Source organism: Lasioglossum baleicum, chromosome 10 (assembly GCF_051020765.1).
Source record: "Lasioglossum baleicum chromosome 10, iyLasBale1, whole genome shotgun sequence".
Classification (NCBI taxonomy): Eukaryota; Metazoa; Arthropoda; class Insecta; order Hymenoptera; family Halictidae; genus Lasioglossum; species Lasioglossum baleicum.
Window position 1 is genome coordinate 1,875,042 of NC_134938.1, and position 21,018 is coordinate 1,896,059.

Genomic DNA, 21,018 nt, shown 5'->3' on the forward strand with positions numbered 1-21,018 from the left:
GATTCTAATAAAAACATGTTGTCCAATTAACCCCTTGCCGTACGTTTTTTTTTTACAGTTACAGTGATTAGAACGTCTTTATCCCAAAAAATGTCTTATCTGCGTATGATTAATATTTTTGGAGATATTCGTCTGTGTGTAACGCTTTATAATATTCAGCTTGTATAGACATACAATTTATATGAATGTTCTCCTTTTTTTTTTTTTTAGGAAATTACGATCTACAAAATAAAGTTCTAGTCACTGAAACCGTAAAATAATTCGTGAGGCAAGGGTTTAAGGTGGTCCAGTTAGGTGAAATGTTGTGCGACAAATAGAAATAATTTACATTAGGTTTTCCACAAACATTTTCAACAATAAATTATTCCTGAACGAGCTCGATGGCACAAACTCCATCGGTCCGAATATTAACAATATTACGATTAATCGACTGGTCGAGAGATAGAGAAAGTTGAACGGTTAAACGTTTTCCGATCCCCCCACCCCCGATCCTCCCTCTTTTTCTTATCGGCGAGCAATAATCTAATATTGTAATATCGGATTATGGTTCGTCGGTGCGACAAGGACGCTTAATCCTTAGTAACTATTTTTCTCGTTGGTGATCCGATTAACGGTTTGTCCCAAGACGGGTCCAAGAGGGTTTCGACGTTTCGCTCGGCCGCGCGCCGAGCTTCTCCGCGTTATGTCGATTATCGATCACCGCGAATTCTGGGACAATGGAGGCGTTTACAGTGGCGCCAGGCCGTCCACAAATTGGCGAGCCCCATTCCAACGCGTAACATCCCCACACCGACGGAGATGTTCCGTAATTTCTAATCCCGGATTAGGCGAATTGATAAACCGAGAGCGCTGCCGCGTCGTTTTATGCAAATCTGGCTTCAACGCGACGAAAGACATCTTTCGACATTTGTAAAGTTAATTGTCGAGGTTGAAAAGATTATTTCATAGTTGCCCAAAGCTTTGTGAGTAAATCAAAAAAAGATTTAGCTCGATCGAACAGACAGTTGGCCAGATAAAAATTCGTAGGTGAGGCCGAAATTCTAAACAATTTTTGTCGGCAAATTTTATGAATGTGCAAAATGTTATTTTCTACAAAAAATTTTTTAAAACCACAAATGCACAAAGATCCGCAGCATATTCTTCATCTAGAGGAAAATCAACGATGGTGACGTGAAAAAACTGATCGATTTGGAACGACCCTGAAGACAAAATTTGATCTCCAGCGTGGCCGTAGTTTCCACTTGAGAATCTCTCGCCATTCGAATGCGGTATACGCTTATGAAACCGGTGTTACAATAATTTGACGGTGTATTAGTTCACGGTGGAGTGGCGGTCGTATCTCAACGTTGTCTGCGGATGCAAAATACAGCGTCTAGCCGGCTCGGTACGGTGGGTGGAACGTGTTAACCTCGTTTCTCCCGCTATCTCCTCGGCCATACTTTTCACGGTATCAGCAGCGCGCCAGAAGAAAACGCCGAACGCATCATCCTCTTCCGCTTAATAACATTTAATTTACCGCGTGAATCTTCTAATCGGCCGTTACACGCGTATTCGCATAAATCCCGTTCCTGCGACGAGAGGCTTTTTGCGCGACGCACGTTGCTACCGTACAAAGCTCCGTCGACCCTTCGCAGACTACATTATAGGAATTTTCCGGCCGGGAACCTTGCTGGCGGCGGCTGCGGATATTTCACGATCGATCGATTATCGAGGGACACGAGAAAGAGTGAGAGAGAGAGAGAGAGAGAGAGAGAGAGAGAGAGAGATAGAGAGAGAGAGAGAAAGAGAGAGTGCACAAAGGGCGGCAAGAAAAAAATCTCCGAGCCCTGCGTTAGGCCAGGTCAGTGAAACACTTTCAAAGAAGCTAATGGGGAAGGCAGACTAGCGTGACTTCTACTTAACCGCACGTGGCTAAATATGAATCGATCGATTCTATTTTCTTCTTTTCATCCTTCGCGATATTCGGCCCTGCGAAATCTACGGTTGCATTCATCAGAACGCATCTATAATTAGTTTTTATTCTCCTAAAGTCCACTTAAGAAACGAAGTCCGAATCAAATCGATCTTGTCATTTTTATAGTGGAATTTAGTGAAAATATTTATTCATAGGATTAATAAATAAATATTATAAGGACTTATATCTGCTTATGATACCCTAAACGACATATTGGTGTCGAGAAATGTTATAAACTGTCCCGAAACGAATTTATTCTCTAAAGCTGGACAATTTCGCATAACTCCAAGCTTCCAGTTGATTTTATTAAGTTTCGGAAACGGTGGACAATTTACCCTGTATTTTTTTACAGGATCGCGAATGAACCTCGCGGAATCGCAAGTAAAACCGTGTAGATTGGTCGGTTCACGAGGAGCGGAGCGGCTTGTTTAAATTCGTCTTCTGCTCTGTCTCTCCCCGGTTTTTTTTTCCTTTTTTATACGTCCAAGTATATACGAACGAGCGAGAGAGATCCTTCGACAAGTTCCTCGGGTTTAAACGAGCGTTTTATGTAATTGCGGGGACCGACCGAGCTGAACGAAAAGCAAGACCGTAAGATACATAGACAATTATTGCATGTCGAGAAGAGAGAGAGAAAGAGAGAGAGACAGGTATGTCCGTGTATTTTCTCCGCTTCTCCGACCGCCGCGCCGACGAGATTGTTTTTATTGCGACCAATGACGTCTCGGAAAAATTGAGGCGTGTACTATCTTCCTCGACGCGCGAGTTATCTACCTTCGAATCCCATTCCAATTGCTGTTGCAGTACCGAAATCATTTTTATCAATATTCAAAACCATTCTCAGTTTATTCATTAAACTACAGATCTCGTGTATCCCAACCTTTAAAACCCCCCAAAACCTCCAGAACCATCACATCCGATCATCATCCATCGATCCCTGTCCCTCTGCAAGATCTCAAAGGTGTCAGAGCGTACATCAAAGAGCAAGAGGCAAGAACGAAGGTGGGCATAGCAAAGAGGAAGAAGAAACACCGAAACAGAAAAGAAGAAGCTAAGAAAGCGACCTGCCAAGAGCCTGGAACGCGCTCGACGTTGAAGGCATGGGAGGGACACAACTGAAGAGAGGAAATTCCAGGAGGGGTGTCTGCTAACGGCTGTTCGATGAAGAGAGGATTCAAGAGAACGAGAGAGAGACAGGAAATGCACCTCTCCGCAAAGGGGTAACTTTCCGCGAGATGATCTTGTTTACGTACCGGGTATCGATTTACCGAGATCGAGGTACTCCCGCACAGAGGGGCTGAGGAATCCGGGCGGCACGGCCGGTGCCTCGTTCGTCGGATTGTTTCTTTCATCCACGTCCTCGTAGTAGTAGTCGTCGTTGTCGTGCTCGTTCTCGTCCGGGTTCAGCGGTTTCGCTCTCTTCGACACCTTGCCAGGTCGGTAATGATCCCCTCTCTCGTCGCCTCCGGTGTCCCGCACGCTCTCTGAAACACGACCGATGCCATTTAAAACGTGAATCAATCCCCCAAACCCCACCGCGACCCTCTCTTCAACCCGACTTTTTTCTCTCACTCTCTGGAAGGAAACGGTTCGAGTGTCGCGTGTCCTTTCACCTGGACGATGCTCTTATCCGAGGGGGAAGTTGATTGCCGGAAGTTGGGGAACGTCGCGAGACTCTCCCCTCTATCTCTCGACGGAAACTTCGCCCGCGAGTTTCCTCGGACAACACCTAGATACCCGCCAGCTAGTCTGCTGGTGAGCTGCCCCGACGTTAACGTCATTAACTTGATGCTGACCTGGAGTGGTGCGAGGATGTGTGCGGAGTTGGGTCAGAGGCTCTCGAATATTTTTCTGTGCTAGTCAAGATCCAGTCTGCTGACTACCTTCTATGCTAGCAGTTCTGTACCTCGAGCTTTTGTGTCCCAACCTCCTGTATCCCGACCTCCTCACCTCAAACCTTCAGGTCCCCAACCTCGTGGCCCTAACCCTTCAGATCCTTAGCCTCCTCTCCCCCAACTTCCTGTACTTCAACCACTTGTACCCCAACCAACTGTATTTCTACCTCTTGTTCCTTAATCACCTGTACCCCAACTTCCTGTACACCAACGTACATCACCACAAACCTTCAGATCTGCAAACCTTGGGATTCCTAAACCTTGAGGTCCCCAAACCTTGAGATCCCCAAACCTTGAGATCCCCAAACCTTGAGATCCCCAAACCTTCAGATCACCAACCTCATGGCCCTGTCCCTTCAGATCCCTAACATCCTCTGCCCAACTTCCTGTACTTCAACCTCTTTTACCCCAACCTCCTGTACTTCAACCTCTTGTTCCCCAATCAACTGTACACCAACTTCCTGTGCACCAACGTCGTCACCCCAAACCTTGTGATCCCCAAACCTTGAGGTCCCCAAACCTTCAGATCCTCAACTGCATGCACCCCAACCCGCTGCACTCCAACCTGCTGTTTTCCATCCCTTCAGATCCGCAAATCCTCAGGGATCATAACCGATCATCACCCATCGATCCTCCTCGTGGAGTAACATGTCCAAGTTCCTAGGGCCCCTTTGTGATGCTAGATTGAGATGTGTGTCCCCACTCTAACTATCCCCCGGTCACGTGACTGAGCGGAAAGAGAGGGGACCACGTTGAGAGATCGAGGATGAGTCCTCCAGCGGGCCTAGAACTCGTCCTCCCAGGGCATTCCAACAGCAACCGCGATTACAGGGTCCGTGTTTCGCGGGTTAACCCCAACGATTTCGAAATGTTGAATATTTCATCGGGCGGGCAACGCAATCACGGGGGCTGTCCGACAGAGGAAATGTTTAACGACAACGGTATACAAAGCTGAAATTAATTAGCTGCAGACTTCCGAACCTGTTAGCTTCGATAAAGTACGCCGGGCACTATTCGTGTGTACGAATCTGCCGTGAATAACGCAACAGCTACGATCCTGCGGTTCGCGTAATCGCGGGCGACGCGGCCACAGAACTTCAGCCGCCCCTTTACCGTCCCTCCCTCCTGCTGTTTCGCGCCAGAAACTTTCCTCGCCAGGCCTCGGCGTCGTCCAATGAAAGAGGGCCAACTTTCGTGCCCGATCGACACTGGGTCAAGTAGCGCCTTCCTTCTACGAATGGAATTCGAGAATCGAGACGCTGCTAATCTGCCGATAACTTCATTCAAAAATGTAGCACGACGATGCACCTAGACTCATTTTAAAGCTTGAAGCCTCTACTTTTACACTGTGTTGTTCATTTTTCCCTAGAATATTTTTCCAACACACAGCAAGTCAAAAACTGGCGACACCTTTTCTCTCGAAAATGCTGCAGCTTGGGACATCTGTAGAAACGGCGAAAAATTTTTTTCCGGGAATCAGTCCAACGCGGATTTCAAGATTGAACCCTTCTCTTTGCAGCGAGACCGTAAACAATGTCGTACGATTTTTTTTACCCGTTTTATGGCACAAAAACGAGAAACTAGTAAAAACCATTACGCCGCTCCTGGTGTAGTAGATAGTTGTACGTATTCCCATCGGTCAAAGCTCGATAATTTGGCAAAAAAAAAAATCGCAGATCAACGTTCAAGGTCTCGCTGTAAAGAGCAGGCTTCAATCTTCAAATCCGCGTTGGTCTCACTCTCGGAAAAAATTTTTCACCGTTTCTACAGATGTTCCAACTTGCAGCATTTTGGAGAGTAAAGGTGTGCCCAGTTTTTGACCTGCTGTATCGTGGAACAATATTTTGGAGAGAAAATGAGCTCCGTTTCTTAGATCGTGTAGTGCCACTATACTTCTGTGACATCGCGGGGAAATATTAAAAAATTTATTCGTGAATGCAAGGTGTAATGCATGAATTTCACAGGACTTTTGTATTGGGAGGGATGGTTCAAATGGTTGCACGAAGCAGCCGAAATAATTTCAATGTGCGACAAGATAATGGATGGCGTTGTTTGATCGTGCTGAACCAGCGGCATTCGAGCGTGGCTTTAACGCGGAGCGGCCTCGATCTAGGTCTATCGGTGAAGATCAGTGGGATGAACCGTGTTCAATAGACCTTTCGTGTTGCCGCTATTGTTCCAGTTTGATACACAGGCATTCCGGTTGGATTTAAGATAGCAGATCCGAGAGGATTGTTTACACTTGAAAACTTTCTGTTGGCACGGTTGTCTCGTGAACTTTCTACTTTCTCGATCGGCCGCGTACATATCGTCGATGCATCGATGCATCCGAGACGCTACTACCGATGACAATTGATTTATCGTACAGCTCGTAGAAAATTGTCAGCTAATTGCATCCGCAATCGTGATGCGATACGATCTATTCTTCCTGTACGACTTTACATAATCAATACGCAGATCCATACAAACGAATTATTTTCAATCCTACGCCTGTGGCTTTAATGATTTCGTTATGAAACTTTCGGGAACTTATCCGTGGCGTTTTCCTGCTTAGAATGATACCGAACACAATACTAATGGGATCGCAGGTGCCTGAGTAATCCACGAACCTCGCTTATCCGAACTGATCTGGAGGGCACGAGTCTTTTCATGACAGAATGGTTATTTGGTTACAGATTGTGTCGTGCTTGGGCTCGTTTTAATCAGGAAAATGTCACGGATGTTTTGGCGAATGTTCCGTAAATAAATTATTAAAAGACCTTATATAATCAATACGCAGATCCGTACAAACGAATTATTTCCGATCCTACGCCTGTGGCTTTAATTATTTCGTTATGAAACTTTCGGGAACTTATCCGTGGCATTTTTCTGCTTAGAATGGTACCAAACACGATACTAATCGGATTGCAGGTGCCTGAGTAATCCACGAACATCGCTTATCCGAACTGATCTGGAGGGCACGAGTGTTTTCATGATAGAATGGTTATTTGGATGTGGATTGTGTCGTGCTTGGGCTCGTTTTAATCAGGAAAATGTCACGGATGTTCTGGCGAATGTTCCGTAAATAAATGATTAAAAGCGCAGACGTGGAGCTCTGTTAGTAAAATTATAATGAATTTTGAAAGTTCGTCGCGTTGCGACCAGTGGTCGGCGATTCGTCATAATTTGTAAGTCTGTATGCGGAGGTCCGAGGGGCTGTCTATATACGAATTAATCCACTGCGTTTAGACGCATGAAGTTCGGGTTGGTCGATGAGCCGTTAATTAGCTTCCGCATCACGGACGCACCGGTATCAAATGGGATGAACGCGCGGGATCGTATCCACCTTTCCTACTGAAGTAACACGTACACGACAATGCTCGCAAACAATACACCATTGCTCGGAAATTCCGAGGCAAACTAAATGAATGTGTGCGCTCGCCTGCCATTAATATACCGAAAATATTAGGAATGCCGCGCAACTCCATCCCGGTTCTCGAAATATTTCTCGGAAGCCGATCACGATCGCGCCACGATAATTTACTGGATATGCGGAAAACGTCTCGCTCACTCTGTGTTCATATGCTACCTGTAGCCGCCGCCGCCGCGCCGCAATCATCGCAATTCCGTTTCCGCGAACTGGCCTCTTCCGTTGGCCAGTGCTACTCCAAATTGTGCAAGCTGTTCTTCTACGATTAATAATTTTTTATAATTTTAGTAGCCACACCGCGCGTTGCGAACTGTCAACCCTAATCTTCGCAAATAAAAATAACGCGAGATGGTCCAGCGGCCCTGGTCATAATTTTTATTGGTATTGCGTGAGAAACTATGGTTTTAGGTTGGAAGGTAATCCCCTAAAATTTTAAGTAGCTAACCCTTCATATAAGGATAATATGAGGGTAAATACCCTGAACTGTATCATTTTTTTTCTCGGTTGTTAATTAAGATATTCTCACAATCGTGATCAAATTTTTTAGGGTAGAAAAAAATCATTTTATTTATTAGGGGAAAGGGTTGCAAGCGACCCTTGTGTTATTTCCAATTAGGAAAAATCTGTTTTTCTATAATTAATAATTGTTGAGGAGTGTTGAGGAAAAATAGATCGAAATATGAAAAATTGTTAAATTGCAAAGAGTTTTGCTCCGATATAAGGCGACGGTTGAGGAGCGTCTTTCGTCCTATTTCGGAAGAGGGTACCTACGATGGTACATTTAAACATTAACCAACGTTTGCACTGGAATATTTCTATGGAAGAAGAAATGGCGAGATTGCCACGGTAATTCAAGGGACCATCCCGAATTCAAAATTCAATTATCCCACGTTTCGTTACTGTTTGCACGCCATATGACAAGCGATCGATACACCTCGGGGAAAAAACGAGAGAGCGGGAGAGAGAGGAGGGAGAAGGTTATCGTTCCACCAGCGGCGTCCCGAAATTAGTCAAAAACACGCGTTTCATTCCCCGTTTTCCGAAGTATTCCCAACGTAAGCCGAGTGCCGTTCCGCGTTTCCTTTGTTAATTAACGATCGTTTAATTACCCGGCTGAAATTGGGTTGCCGGCGGAGAACGATGATTCGTAAATTGCCCAATTTTTCGAGCGGCCACGTGGAACGCGTTCCGTGTACCGCACGGTGTACTTCCTCCATCGAATATCATGATAATTAGGATACCCGATGAAAATTACCGACAGTCCGCGGATTCGTAAATCGTCGTTCCTTATTGGCTCGATACTTCACCGCGAACCATGAGAAACATACGCTGATGGACGAAATGATAAGGCACCGTCGTACACACACAAAATTTCATATGTATATGTCGTGAAATCGCAGTGGAAACGAAATGTATTGGGTGCCCTTTACTCAAAATTTGTGCCTTTCTCCTATAAATTATGATGTATTTGGTATGTAATCCAGTAGATTTGTATCCGGGGTGGCTGCAGATCGAAGTTTCGATGCCGTAGGATCAATGGTTCAGGAGTTATGCTTGCTTAAATTTGAGCAATCTGCATTGTTTTTGACAGATAAGGGCGCCGCCCGTATTGGTTTGTGCTGACGACCGCGAGCCGCTTACCGAGCAGAACCGCCGGACCTAAAATTATTCTTCTCGGTGAGCGGCACGCGATCGTCCCTACAATCCAATATGGCGGCGCCCTTATCTGTCAAAAACAATGCAGATTGCTCAACTTTAAGCAAGCATAACTCCTGAACCATTGATCCTACGGCATCGAAACTTCGATCTGCAGCCACCCCGGATACAAATCTACTGGATGACATACTCAGTGGCGCACCCAGGGGGGGGCAAGACCCCCCCAAGAAAAAATATTTAGCTTCCAAAAATAAAATCGCGGAATAGCTCTCGACAGATACTTTGGCTAAAAGAAAGGTCATCACGCAAAACCGAGGGCTGAGTTCAACTCTCTCCGCCCCCCCCCCCTAAGATTGCATCCTGGGTGCGCGCCACTGGTCATACCAAATACATCATAATTTATAGGAGAAAGGCACAAATTTTGAGTCCGGTGAAGTAAAGAGCAGCCATTATATTCACCGATGAAAAGGAACTAAATTTGGATGGTCCAGATGGATACAAGTACTATTTCCATGATTTAAGAAAGCAACAACGGGTTTTAAGTCGTCGACAATGTGGTGGTGGTATAGTAATGATAAGGGGAAGAATCAGCTGTAGAGGAAAAATGGAAATAAAATTTATTCAAGGCCGTATGAATAGTGCTGGCTACTTAAATTTAATTAGAGAGCAAATTGGAACATATGCTCACAGAATTGCTGGCAGAAAATATATATTTCAGCAAGATAATGCAGTTGCGCATGCTGCTCGCATAGTAAAAAGTTATTTTGAAGCGGAAAATATAAAGATTTTGAGTTGGCCTGCAAGGTATCCTGACCTAAACATTATCGAGAACGTTTGGGGAAGACTGTCCAGAATATTATACGAAGGTGGAAAGCAGTAGAGTACAGTATCCGAATTGAAATCAGCAATTTTAGAAGCTTCGGAAACCATGATATAAGAAATCTATATAGAAGTTTACCAAGAAGAATGATTGAAGTGGTACAACGTACAAGGGCAGTCCACGCATTACCAAAACTGCCAAGAATTGTGTAATTCTGTTGAATTCTAATACTTTTATTTTATATTCGAAGTGCTTGATCTTTTTGCCCACACTAAAAGTCAATTTTTGTAGAAATAATAAATGGTTTGAACGAGTTATTTAATTTTTAGTATATTATATTAAAGTTAGTACCTTAGTTTGTTGCACTTTTTACGTGTACATATGTACAAGTGAATGTTCATTGCTAAAAACATTAAGGTGCCTTATCATTTTGACTACCAGTATATACAGATGGATAAAACACTCGAATAACGAAGAATTTGTAGATTATACCAATTCGCGGATAGCAGAGGCTCCCCAAAATGTGCACCACAGTAGTGATGGGCATTCAATAGTCTGTCTTGCAAAGTTTTCGAACAAATCAATCACCACAGAGTTTCGAATCAATTCGATTTTTATTCGAAATCAGAAATTCTTGAAACTCTTGAAAGTCTTGATAATCATAATAAGTGTTATTACTTTTTATAATATTGGTACGTTTATACTGTTATTCATCCCAATGCTGACATAACGTAATCATTGTTTCGCGATAGATGCGTCATTTCATAAATTTCAATTCTTACAAAGCTTCCAAAGTTTTAAGGCTTTCAAGATTTTCAAGACAATGAAGACTTTCAAGACGTCCAAGAGTTTCAACAGTTCTAAGCTTCGAGCTATCTTGCAAGTGACTCGAATTGTTTGTCGTAAACATTGAACGGAAAAGATTCGAAGTGATTCAGATCCCATCACTACACCACAGTCGCAATCATGCTCCGAATCGTGCCGTGTTGGGCATCGTTTTAATCGGAAAAGCGCCAGGAATACGTCAGCAACAGTCCGGTAAAATAATAATGACAAACAAAAAAGTTTTGTTAAATCTTTCGGAAATGCTATGCAGACCTGTTTCCTAAAATCGAGAAGAACACGATTATTCTCAAATTCCCCGATTTGTCACGATGTTCCACATCATACGAGATTGTACATCGTCTAAATTTGTTGCAGAATGTTAGATAAAAAATGGCGGATAATGTTGGCGGGGGAATATGGAGGGTGTCGATCGCGGTGAATGCGTTAAGCCAATCGCGCGCGGCACTGCATGCAACGTACGACAAGCTGTTTTGATTCGTACGCGGCAGGGAACGATGCACGGTTTTTCGGCTCCCACCATTCCATTGGCGTTCGATTTATTCTTTGGTTGTTGTCCTCTTCCAGCGGTCGCTCTCTCGCGGGCCGCGCCAATATCGTTGCGCTTCGCCTACCAAATTTCATAAAACACGCGCGAGTAAGTAGAGACGCGAAATCAAATAATACTTGCTGTATTAAATGCCACGAACAAACAGGTGTAATTATTCGGCAGCCAGGCGAATACCAAATAATTATCAATGATTCGCTGCGCTCCCAACGGCGAAAGTATCAGGCCGACCCACCGCCACCCGGACGCCAACACTGAATTAACCCGTGTAATAATAATTTTCTGCGGCGATCTTGTAATTCATTCCAAAATATTGCTGAATCATTAACGTCTGAAATTATCGGAGGCGTGTTCCTGACGTTTTTCTGATTGAAACGAGTCCACACACGACGTCATTCACAGCAGATTTGCTCCCGTAAAATTAGTATAGTAGTTGTTCACTATCGGTTCGGTTATGCGAGGTTCTACAAACTCGTGGATTACTCGAGGGAATCTGATGCGAATAGGGTCGTGTTGGGTATCATTTTAATCAGCATAACGTCGCGCACGTGTTGGTGATAAATCGCGACAAAATGGCGGATCCTGATTTTTCCGATTCGAGAAATAGCGAAGACACTGCTGCACCGTGGTAACTTTCCGATGAATTTTGCGAGTTTTTCCGGGGGGGTTTTTTGCGAGGAGAATGCAGAGCTGGATCGAGGCAGCGTAGCAGGTTCTCGCCGGGCTAAAATTCGAAGCTGACTCCGCTAAAAGACGTCTCCTCGGAAACGAGACTCGAAAGATCGAGGAGAGCCGTTCGCGAGGAAATTCTTCGAGCGTACGAGCAAGTTCGTTTCGTCTGGCGCGGGGGCGGGTGGGTGTGTGGGGGGTGGGGAACGGAAAAGCGCGGGACAACAGAGGGAACGTGGAAAATCCAGGGAAATAATCGCGCCGGTGAAATGAAGGAGAACCGACGGACGACGATAATCTGGCGAAGAGTTTGTAAAGGGTGGATCCAATTTTGTAGGAAAAGCAACACGAACACGAGAACGAAATAGAAAGATTCGAAGGACTCTCTGGAGACGTTTCTCACCCCCCCCCCCACCCTCCACGAGCTGAGTGGTCTCTTTATTTTAACAGATTAGCATCTTTTTTTCACAACCGACGTCTTTAATCCAGCTGAGAGACAGATCTAGAAATCGTGAAATATTTTCTCTTGTCGCTCTGAAAGAAACGATTTTTACGTGAAATAAAGAAGAGATAGAACTTGAGGAAAAATATTTTTGCAGTTCGGTATTTTTCCGGCAGATCTGGGATTATTTAAGACCGTAAATAAATATTTGAGGCCTCGCAGTTCAGGTTTCGGTTCACGGTGGAGGCTGTATTTTTAAGTAAATGGAACTGGAAAAATTTCAGCAACATAATGAAAGTATAACAAAAATATATGCTCCGTTCCGGATTAATTAATCCCACCCGTTTCCGTATTAAAAATGCCGAAAGATCAGTTCGTTCAAATAGAACAATTTCACAGTGGACAGAAGCGAATGAAAGATTCTATTTAGCAACAAATGTTCGTTAGACCAAGTTGAATTTTTAGCGAAGGAAACGCAAATACCGGCCGCGTGTTTGTAGTAACTGGAACAACAAGAAACGTGAAACAATGGTGGTGGTAAACGGTGTTTTCCCCGACGTTCTTTTCGCGTCTGTGATTGTTGGGAATAATGAAATATACTAGCGTGTACTGTTTATTTGTACGCGAAATGGAGCCGTTCTACGTAAAATTGTTTGCGTCCCGTTCTGTCACAGGTCGCCTGAAATGTCCGACTTTTTTGGTAGATCTATCGAATTTTCCTCTTTGCAATGAGACCTTAAACGTTCATCTACGATTTTTGCTAGTCGATTTATCGAATTTTGAACGGAACGTTGGTCCGGGCTAGCTGCAGGAGAAAATGAAGACACGAAAATGCTGCGAATTCAAACGTCTGTAACAAAGATAAAAAATTTCTTTGGTGGATGAATTCGACATGGATTTGAAGATTGAACCTTCCTCTTTGCAACGAGACGTTGAAACTTGATATGCGATTTTTTTCGGCCGAGTTATCGATCTTTGAACGAATGGCATGCGGAGTACTACGAGCGGCGTATCAGTTCGGTCCACTAATTCGGCTAGTTCCTCGTTTTTGTCTATAAAACAGTGAAAAAAAATCGCACATCAATTTTTAAGAACTCGTTGTAAAGAGGAAGCTTCAATCTTCAAATTCATGGCGGATTCAACGTCGAGAAAAATTGTTTGATACTTTTACAGGCGTTGGAATATGAAAGTGTCTCCAACTTTTTAAGAAAACGATTTGAAAGATGTTCTACGTGAAATTATTTCCATCCAGCTGGTACACAGGTCGCCTAAAATGTCCGAATAGATGCGAGAAAGCAATCGAGTCGATTGCATACTTAAATGACTGATCCGCGCGCCATTGCCATGCGAAAACTCATAGAATAGCTGCTGTTTCGGCAAAGAACCGAGGGAAACGTTGTCGGTAGAATGGTGGAATCGTTTCGCAGTTCCCCTGCCGCTTCCGGGTCCGGTATAGCGCGATTTCACCTTTGAACCTTCCCGTTGACGTCGCCGAAAGAGAGGTGGAGGGGGTGAGCACAGGGGTGTACGAGAGAAACCTCAGAAAGCGCAACGTTTGTGCGAACTGCGAGAGAATGGAAAGGAATCCTCGACAGCGAAGGCCGGGGCTACGGATCGATTAATTATTTAACGAAGCTCTCGGCACCCGTTCCCCCTTCTCCTCAACCTTCCTCCCCTCGCGATCCACCCCCGCGGAATCCTCTCCCTCCACCCCCTCTCTCTCTCTCTCTCTCCGTACTGTTTAGCCCCGAAGCAACGTCCGTTCGTTCCGTCTGTATTTCCAACCGTTGCACATCCTTCCACCACCCCGGCAGCTTCTCCGTTAACCGGACTCCCCCATCCCCCGACATCCTCTGCCCGATTCTATCAACCCCCTTGTTCGCACCAACCGTCCCTCTCCCACACCCTCCTCATCCCTCACCAACGGTGGTGAGGGGGCCCTCTTCTCTCTATCGCAGCCTGAAATTTCATCGTGAACCGGGAGAAATTCGTAACCGGGAACGCTGGACGCATCACGGGGTAGCAGGGGGTGGCAGGAGGCCCGGCAATCCTGGAGCCCAGGATACCTGCGTAATTAGTTCGCCTTTGATGAGAAAACACTTGCGATGCACACGCACACGGCTCACGCAACGATCCAGGATGACTCCCCGTCGATCCTCCAACCGGGCTCAGGATCCCGCGAACCAGACACACCGGAGCTACCCTACTAGTTGGGGGTGCGGTGTTTAGGAGATCTTTGTAACACGATTTCGATCAAAAGTGGCACGACTTCAATCGTCTGTGGAAGCATGAAAAAATTTTTTTCGAGAATGAATCTACCACGAATTCGAAGACTGAACATTTCTCTTTGCAATGAGACCTTAAACGTTCATCTACGATTTTTTCTAATCGATTTATCGCATTTTGAACGGAACGTTGGTCCGGAACACTGGTCCGGTCTAGCTACGGGAGAAAATGAAGACACGAAAATGCTGCGAATTCAAACGTGTGTAACAAAGATAAAAAATTTCTTTGGTGGATGAATTCGACATGGATTTGAAGATCGAACCTTCCTCTTTGCAACGAAACTTTGAAACTTGATTTGCGATGTTTTTCGGCCGAGTTATCGATCTTTGAACGAAGGGTGTACGGACAACTACGAGCGGCGTATTAGTTAGCCCCACTGGTTCGAACTAGTTCCTCGTTTCTCTTCCGTAAAACAGTGAAGCAAAATCGTACACTAATTTTTAAGGTCTCGTTGGAAAGAGGAAGCCTCAATCTTCAAATCCATTATGGGCCCATTCACGAGAAAAATTTTGTAACGTTTTTACAGACGATACAATATACCATAGTTTGTCTCACCTCCACCTTCCATTCGAAATTCGATAAGTCTACTAAAAAAAATCGCAGATCGATTTTCGTGGTCTCGTTGTGAAGGGGAAGGTTCAATCTTGAAATCCATAGTTGATTCATTCTCGAAAAGAAAGAGATATTTTCCCCAACGAAAGCGCGAGTACTTTTAGTTCCACTGCACGAGGTATTAAGCCGGCGGATTCGTTTTAATCGTACAATTCCGCATAGCGACGAGCAGAAAATTAAGTGGACGCAGCTTTAATCGAAGGTTAGGCATCGAGGGTACGCAGACGTCCGAAGGAGACGTAGAGGTTGAGTTTTGCGGTGGACCGTATCGTTTCCGGTGTGCTAGAGCGCATCCGAGAGGGGTGACCCTTTGTGAAAATAGTTGAAGAGCAATGTGTCTTTCGCAAACGAAACGTGTACAGCGGGAATAATTTTATCCGTGGAATTTCTGCCGCTCGATTTTAATTATGATTTCCTTACCGCAGAGAATTTCTGCGGAATAGAAGGAGCCCCGGTCGAAACGAGATTGCCCGTTACGGGGATACAGCTCCCTCCGTTCGTCGTTATCGCTCATCGTTTTCCCCCGGAACGGACGGATGGACGGACGGACGGACGGGCGACGGGCGGTTTTCGCTTATTTTTCTCAAGAATTTCGTCACGTTTTATTTATACCCGAAGCCCCGAACTACCTACGCCCGAGGAATCCGCGAATCCTTTATTACGAGCCGTTTCATCCGCCACCTCCATCAGCTCGCGGGAGCTCGCGGGGGAAAGCCTGTTGTTCGCGCACGGGAATTGGCTACGACGTAAAATTTCGGAATCACTTTCGAAAGGAATGGCCATTTGTTGTTATCGCTCATCTCGCAGCCGCGTGTCTGGTCTCCATCTGGCTGTCTGCGCGCACAAATCCAAGGAATAAGTGGAAGGAAAACTGTCGGGTATTGAAACGACTGCAGGAACCGTGAAAAATTCTTCCCGCGAACGAATCCACTGGGGTTTCGAAGACTGAACATTTTTCTTCGTAACGAGACCTTAAACGTTCATCTACGATTTTTCCCAGTCGATTTATCGAATTTTGAACGAGAGGTGTACCGTCCACTTTCCTGGTCCGGACTTGGTTCTCGTTTTTGTTCCATAAGATAGTGAAAAAAAAATCGTAGATCATGTTTCAAGGTCTCGTTGCAAAGAGGAAGCTACTACCTTCAAATCTGTGGTGGATTCATTTAGGTAAACCTGTGTACTAGCAAGATGCAAATAATTTCATGTAGAACATCTTTCAAATCTTTTTCCTGAAAAATTGAAGACACACTTTGAAGTTCGAACGTCTGCGAAAGTATCAAACAATCTTTCTCGACGATGAGTCCACCACGGATTTGAAGATTGAAGCTTCCTCTTCACGACGGTACCTTAAAAATTAATGTGCGATTTATTTTCACTGTTTCGTGGTGGAAAAACGAGGAACTAGCCGAACTGGTGGACCTAACTGACACGCCGCTAGTAGTACTCGGCATGCCCTTCGTTCAAAGATCGATAACTCGACTGAAAAAAATCGTAGATGAACGTTTAAGGTCTCATTGTAAAGAGGAAGGTTCAATCTTAAAATCAGTGGAGGATTCAGTCATGAGAAAAATTTATTAAGGTTTGTACAGACGTTTGAACCTGGAGATCTTTTTTAATTGGAGCAATCGGTTCAAGATCGTTGGAGAGGGTGGAAGCCCGGACGGCGAGCGGAGAAAATTTTTATAGACTCGCGATTTCCCGAAATTTTTCGCGTTAAAACAGGTTTTGGGTGCGGTGTATCGTGAATAACGTAGCGCGAGCGCGTTCTCCCCGCTCATTATACTGGACCCCGACTATTACAATATTTTCATTCTTCGTAACCACGGTATATTACCTACGTTCCGCGAGATTAATCGTTCTATTTGAAAGTCGACTCCCAGACGGTCGGGCTCCCATATAAAAGGAAGGAAACGGATGGTAAAACGAAAAATGGAGAGGAAAAAAAAGCGATCCGTAGCGTGTACTTTACGCGGCGGCGGCGGCGGCGGCGGCGGCTGTTGGCTCGAGGGTGTTCTTTGGATCTGTCTTCGTCGGGTAGCACTTGTGTATTTAAAATCGCTTTTGTTCGGTAGTTTAACGGTAATTTCGTTTAATTAGTGTGTTGAAACGGTTAAACGCGGCCATTTTTACTCTCGGAGAGTAGCCACGCGTACGTGTGCCTGCGCTGGGGGTTGTGTGTATGTGTGCGTCTGTACTCTCGCGATATAATATTAGGTGTAGAAATTACTTCGACCGTTGCCTTTTCAAAGTAAATTTCGGCGAGTAACCTCACCGACGGGATCAATCCGCGAACAACTCGACCATTATTTCCGACGACTTTCAACCATAATCTCGCCCCGGTTATTTCCGCGAACTTCGTGGACACGTGTGTTGACACAAGCGTTCTCATTAGGGGCCCCGCAATTATACAATCGTTCTCCACCCTGTGGAATCTCGCCGCATTTTATTCCGGAATTTCCGGTTCTTCCGGCGAGAACCAAAAGTGGAATATTATTTTTACTTTTATACGATATATACAGGGTGAGCCATCGAACGTTATCACCTCAAATATCTTTGTTGTTTTTAAAGACACGTGAAATGTCTGAAGGACGAAGTTGAATGGTAAAATGGGGCTCGTGCGATACCAAAACGTTTTTGTGTTTATGTAATTTTTGATTAGAGATATGAAGGTCACCTTCATTTTTTTTTTAAATGGAATGTCCTATTTTTTACACCATAGATCGATAGAGTATCAAATTCTGGGTGTAAAAGTAATGAATAATGAGTAAAAAGTAATGACAACCATAACATGGACGTTTAGTATTCATATATTTGAGAAGTTTCGAAACGGCCACTCTTTGCGCCGATACAGAGGCTCAAACGTGTCTTGAAATTTTCGGCAATGGGCCGCAGCTCTTCTGACGTCATTCGGTCCCACACCCGGCGCAGAGATTTCTCTGGGTCTGGTGGCGGGCCACTGGTGGCCACTTCGAAAGTTCTTAAATATATGAATACTAAAAAGGTCTATATGTTATGGTTGTTGTCATTTGGTTTTTCAAAATTCGTCGATTTGACAGAATTATAATAGGAAATGTTTAACTCCGTTATTTCTTGTCACTTTCGTGGTTCACTGTATGCAACCGCTCGAAAACGGCACAAACTTATGGGATGATCTAATACTTCCGATAAAGCATTAAACAGCTTCCGATTACGTATGAACTATGACCGGGTGGCTCCGGGAGCGATGTGCGAATATATCCAGAAAAATTCCAACAATATCCACCAAATTTCGAACACCAATTTCCATAGATAGCCGCGCAGCGCGGCGGCGTCAAAAAAGCAGCTGTTCGAAAATTGGATTTCGGCCAGGGGCGTCTCTGTCGTGAGTAGACGTCGCCGCGTGTGTCTGTCTGTGCGCTGGGTAACCAGGGCTCGCTCGTTCCTCTTTGCGTACGGCGAAATTTTCCCGCGGAGCCGCGCGATATTAAAGTGCCGTTTCCTTGGGATATTTGCGCGTCGCGAAACGCAGGAAATAGCTGCGCGACTCTTTTTCTTTCGTCGGTCTTTTTGCTCGTTTCCACGGGTGGCATCGAGCGGGTAAGAAGAACGAACCGGTGGTCGTCGTCGTCGTCGCGTCTCCCTCTCCCTCCCCCGCCCCTCTATCATTCTCTTTCGCTCCTTTTTATGATGTTTTACAAAATATGCGCGCGTATCCGAGCGTGTTCGCGCATCCAGCGAATGTCGTTTAGACCCGGCACGGTTCGCGGCTTAATTTCACCGGAAATAATGGAGAATGCGTGTGTAAATAGGCAGGGCAAAGAAGTATCATTTCGCGAGGCAATTGAGAGAGAGGGAGAGAAAGAGAAGTATATACGTATAGAGAGGATACCTACCAACACGGATGCTAAAAAATTGGCTGCTCAGGCTACAGGCAGGAACATACTGCGAGTTTTTATTTAGACCGCTCTCTGCCGCGGCACCGAAGGAGCCGTGAATTCTTGTTTTATAACGGCCAGAGACACCGGCTGCCTCTCTGTGTTTTCTTGCGGAATGCGCGGCCAGGAGAAAGAGAGCGAGAAAGACTGCCAGAGGGTGGAGAACGATTGTATACTTCATGATTCGTGCTCTACTCAGTAAAATTTGGAAATCAGTTTCCAATGGTATGGCCATTTGTTGTTGTCGCTCATCTCGCAGTCCCGTATTCAAACGCCCGCAGGAAGGAACCGTGAAAAATTTTTCCTGCGAATGAATCTACCAAAAGAGGATTGAACATTTCTCTTTAAAACGAGACCTGAAATGTTCGTCTACGATTTTTTCTAGTCGATTTATCGAATTTTGAACGGAACCACTCGTTGGTCCGGACTAGCCATGGGAGAATATGAAGACACGAAAATGCTGCGAATTCAAACGTCTGTAACAAAGATAAAAAATTTCTTTGGTGGATGAATTCGACATGGATTCGCAGATTGAACCTTCCTCTTTGCAACGAGACCTTGAAACTTGATATGCGATTTTTTTCGGCCGAGTAATCGAGCATTGAATGAAGGGGGGGGGGTATACGGACAACTACGAGCGGCGTGTTAGTTAGGCCCACTCGTTCGAACCAGTTCCTCGTTTTTCTTCCGTAAAAGAGTGAAGAAAAATCGTACACTAATTTTTAAGATCTCGTTGTGAAGAGGAAGGTACAATCTTGAAACTCGTGGTCGATTCATTACCGAGAAAAATTTATTAACAATTCTACAGACGTTCGAACTTGAAAATGTGTCTGCGACGTTTTAAGCAAAAGATTTGGAAAACATATCGTAGCGTTTTACTTTTCAAGAAACGAACAATTCATTGAACCGTACAATTTTGTCTGTTCCAGGTAAGAACGCAATCGATGTATATCCTCGCAAACCGGATGTGTATCCTCGAGAACCGGAAGTAAGTAAAATTCACAGTAGTTTCTGCAACAATTTCGCTGACGTCGATTTTTCCCCCGAATTATTAATAAAGCTCGAAAACTTTCGAAGAGATTTCGAAAATATTCGACCGTCGAGACCGGTGACACGCACCGTGAACCGCTTAAAGTATCCCTTTAGAATTCGCGAAACTTCTAACAAACCGGGGGCATTTCGCCTGGATCCAGTTCAAAGTTAGGCACTTGCCGTTTCTTTGGGCGCCCGTGTCCTTTATCGCGGTACCGTTTGCTCGAGTTTATTGCGCGCCGTCACGATTCAATCGTTGACTTTTCCGAACGAGAAAGGCCCGGGCGCTGCGTCCACTCTCGAATTTCACATGCTGGCCAAGCCATTCGACCTGTCACGACGATTTTTTCGCACGGAAAAAATTTTCTCCCCGAACGAATTCCGCGCGGTCGACTATCCCGCGAATGGAACGAAAGCAATTTTTCTTTCGGAGGCAGCTCGATCAACCCAGGGATCTTTGTGACGGAGCTGCGATACTTTGCCGAATTTTTCCAGCCACGTTCAATGTCATCGCTCTCACCCAGACAAACTGATTTAACCCCTTGCAGTATTTCAACGAGTCACACTCGTGATGAACATGTTGAACAAAGTCTAATAAATATGAAAAAATATTAATTTTCTTTTCTCTTCCACGACATTTTTGGGGACACCGACGCTTTAATCTGTGTAACTGGAAAGGAAATGATACGGCAAGGGGTTAATCTCCTCAAGTTGAGGCACTAAAAAATATGAATTGTTAAGAAAGTAATATGTTGTTGTTGTAACTGGCGCAGTTTAAAGGAAGATACCATTTTGATTAATTATTAAAGCACTTGATCGAATCCTTTCTAAAATCAATCGTTGAAAATACGAATTGTTAAAGAAATAATATGATGTTGTTGTAGTTAGTACAGTTTAAAAAAAAGTAACGTAATATTTTAAGTAATTATTTTCGCGACC

General features: G+C 44.7%; 2 protein-coding genes across 5 annotated transcripts in view; one reads left to right on the plus strand and one right to left on the minus strand.

Moving 5' to 3' along the window:
- Qin (tudor domain-containing protein qin) overlaps nt 1-21,018 on the plus strand; it is a 257,551-nt gene that overhangs the window by 151,883 nt on the left and 84,650 nt on the right. The gene's annotated exons all lie outside the window — the stretch shown is intronic.
- The window catches only part of LOC143212520 (uncharacterized), a 101,300-nt gene that overhangs the window by 11,671 nt on the left and 68,611 nt on the right, over nt 1-21,018 (minus strand). The window contains exon 2 of the mRNA XM_076431384.1: nt 3,208-3,438. Within this exon, the coding sequence (XP_076287499.1) occupies nt 3,208-3,438 (231 nt within the window). The remainder of the gene's footprint in view (nt 1-3,207; nt 3,439-21,018) is intronic.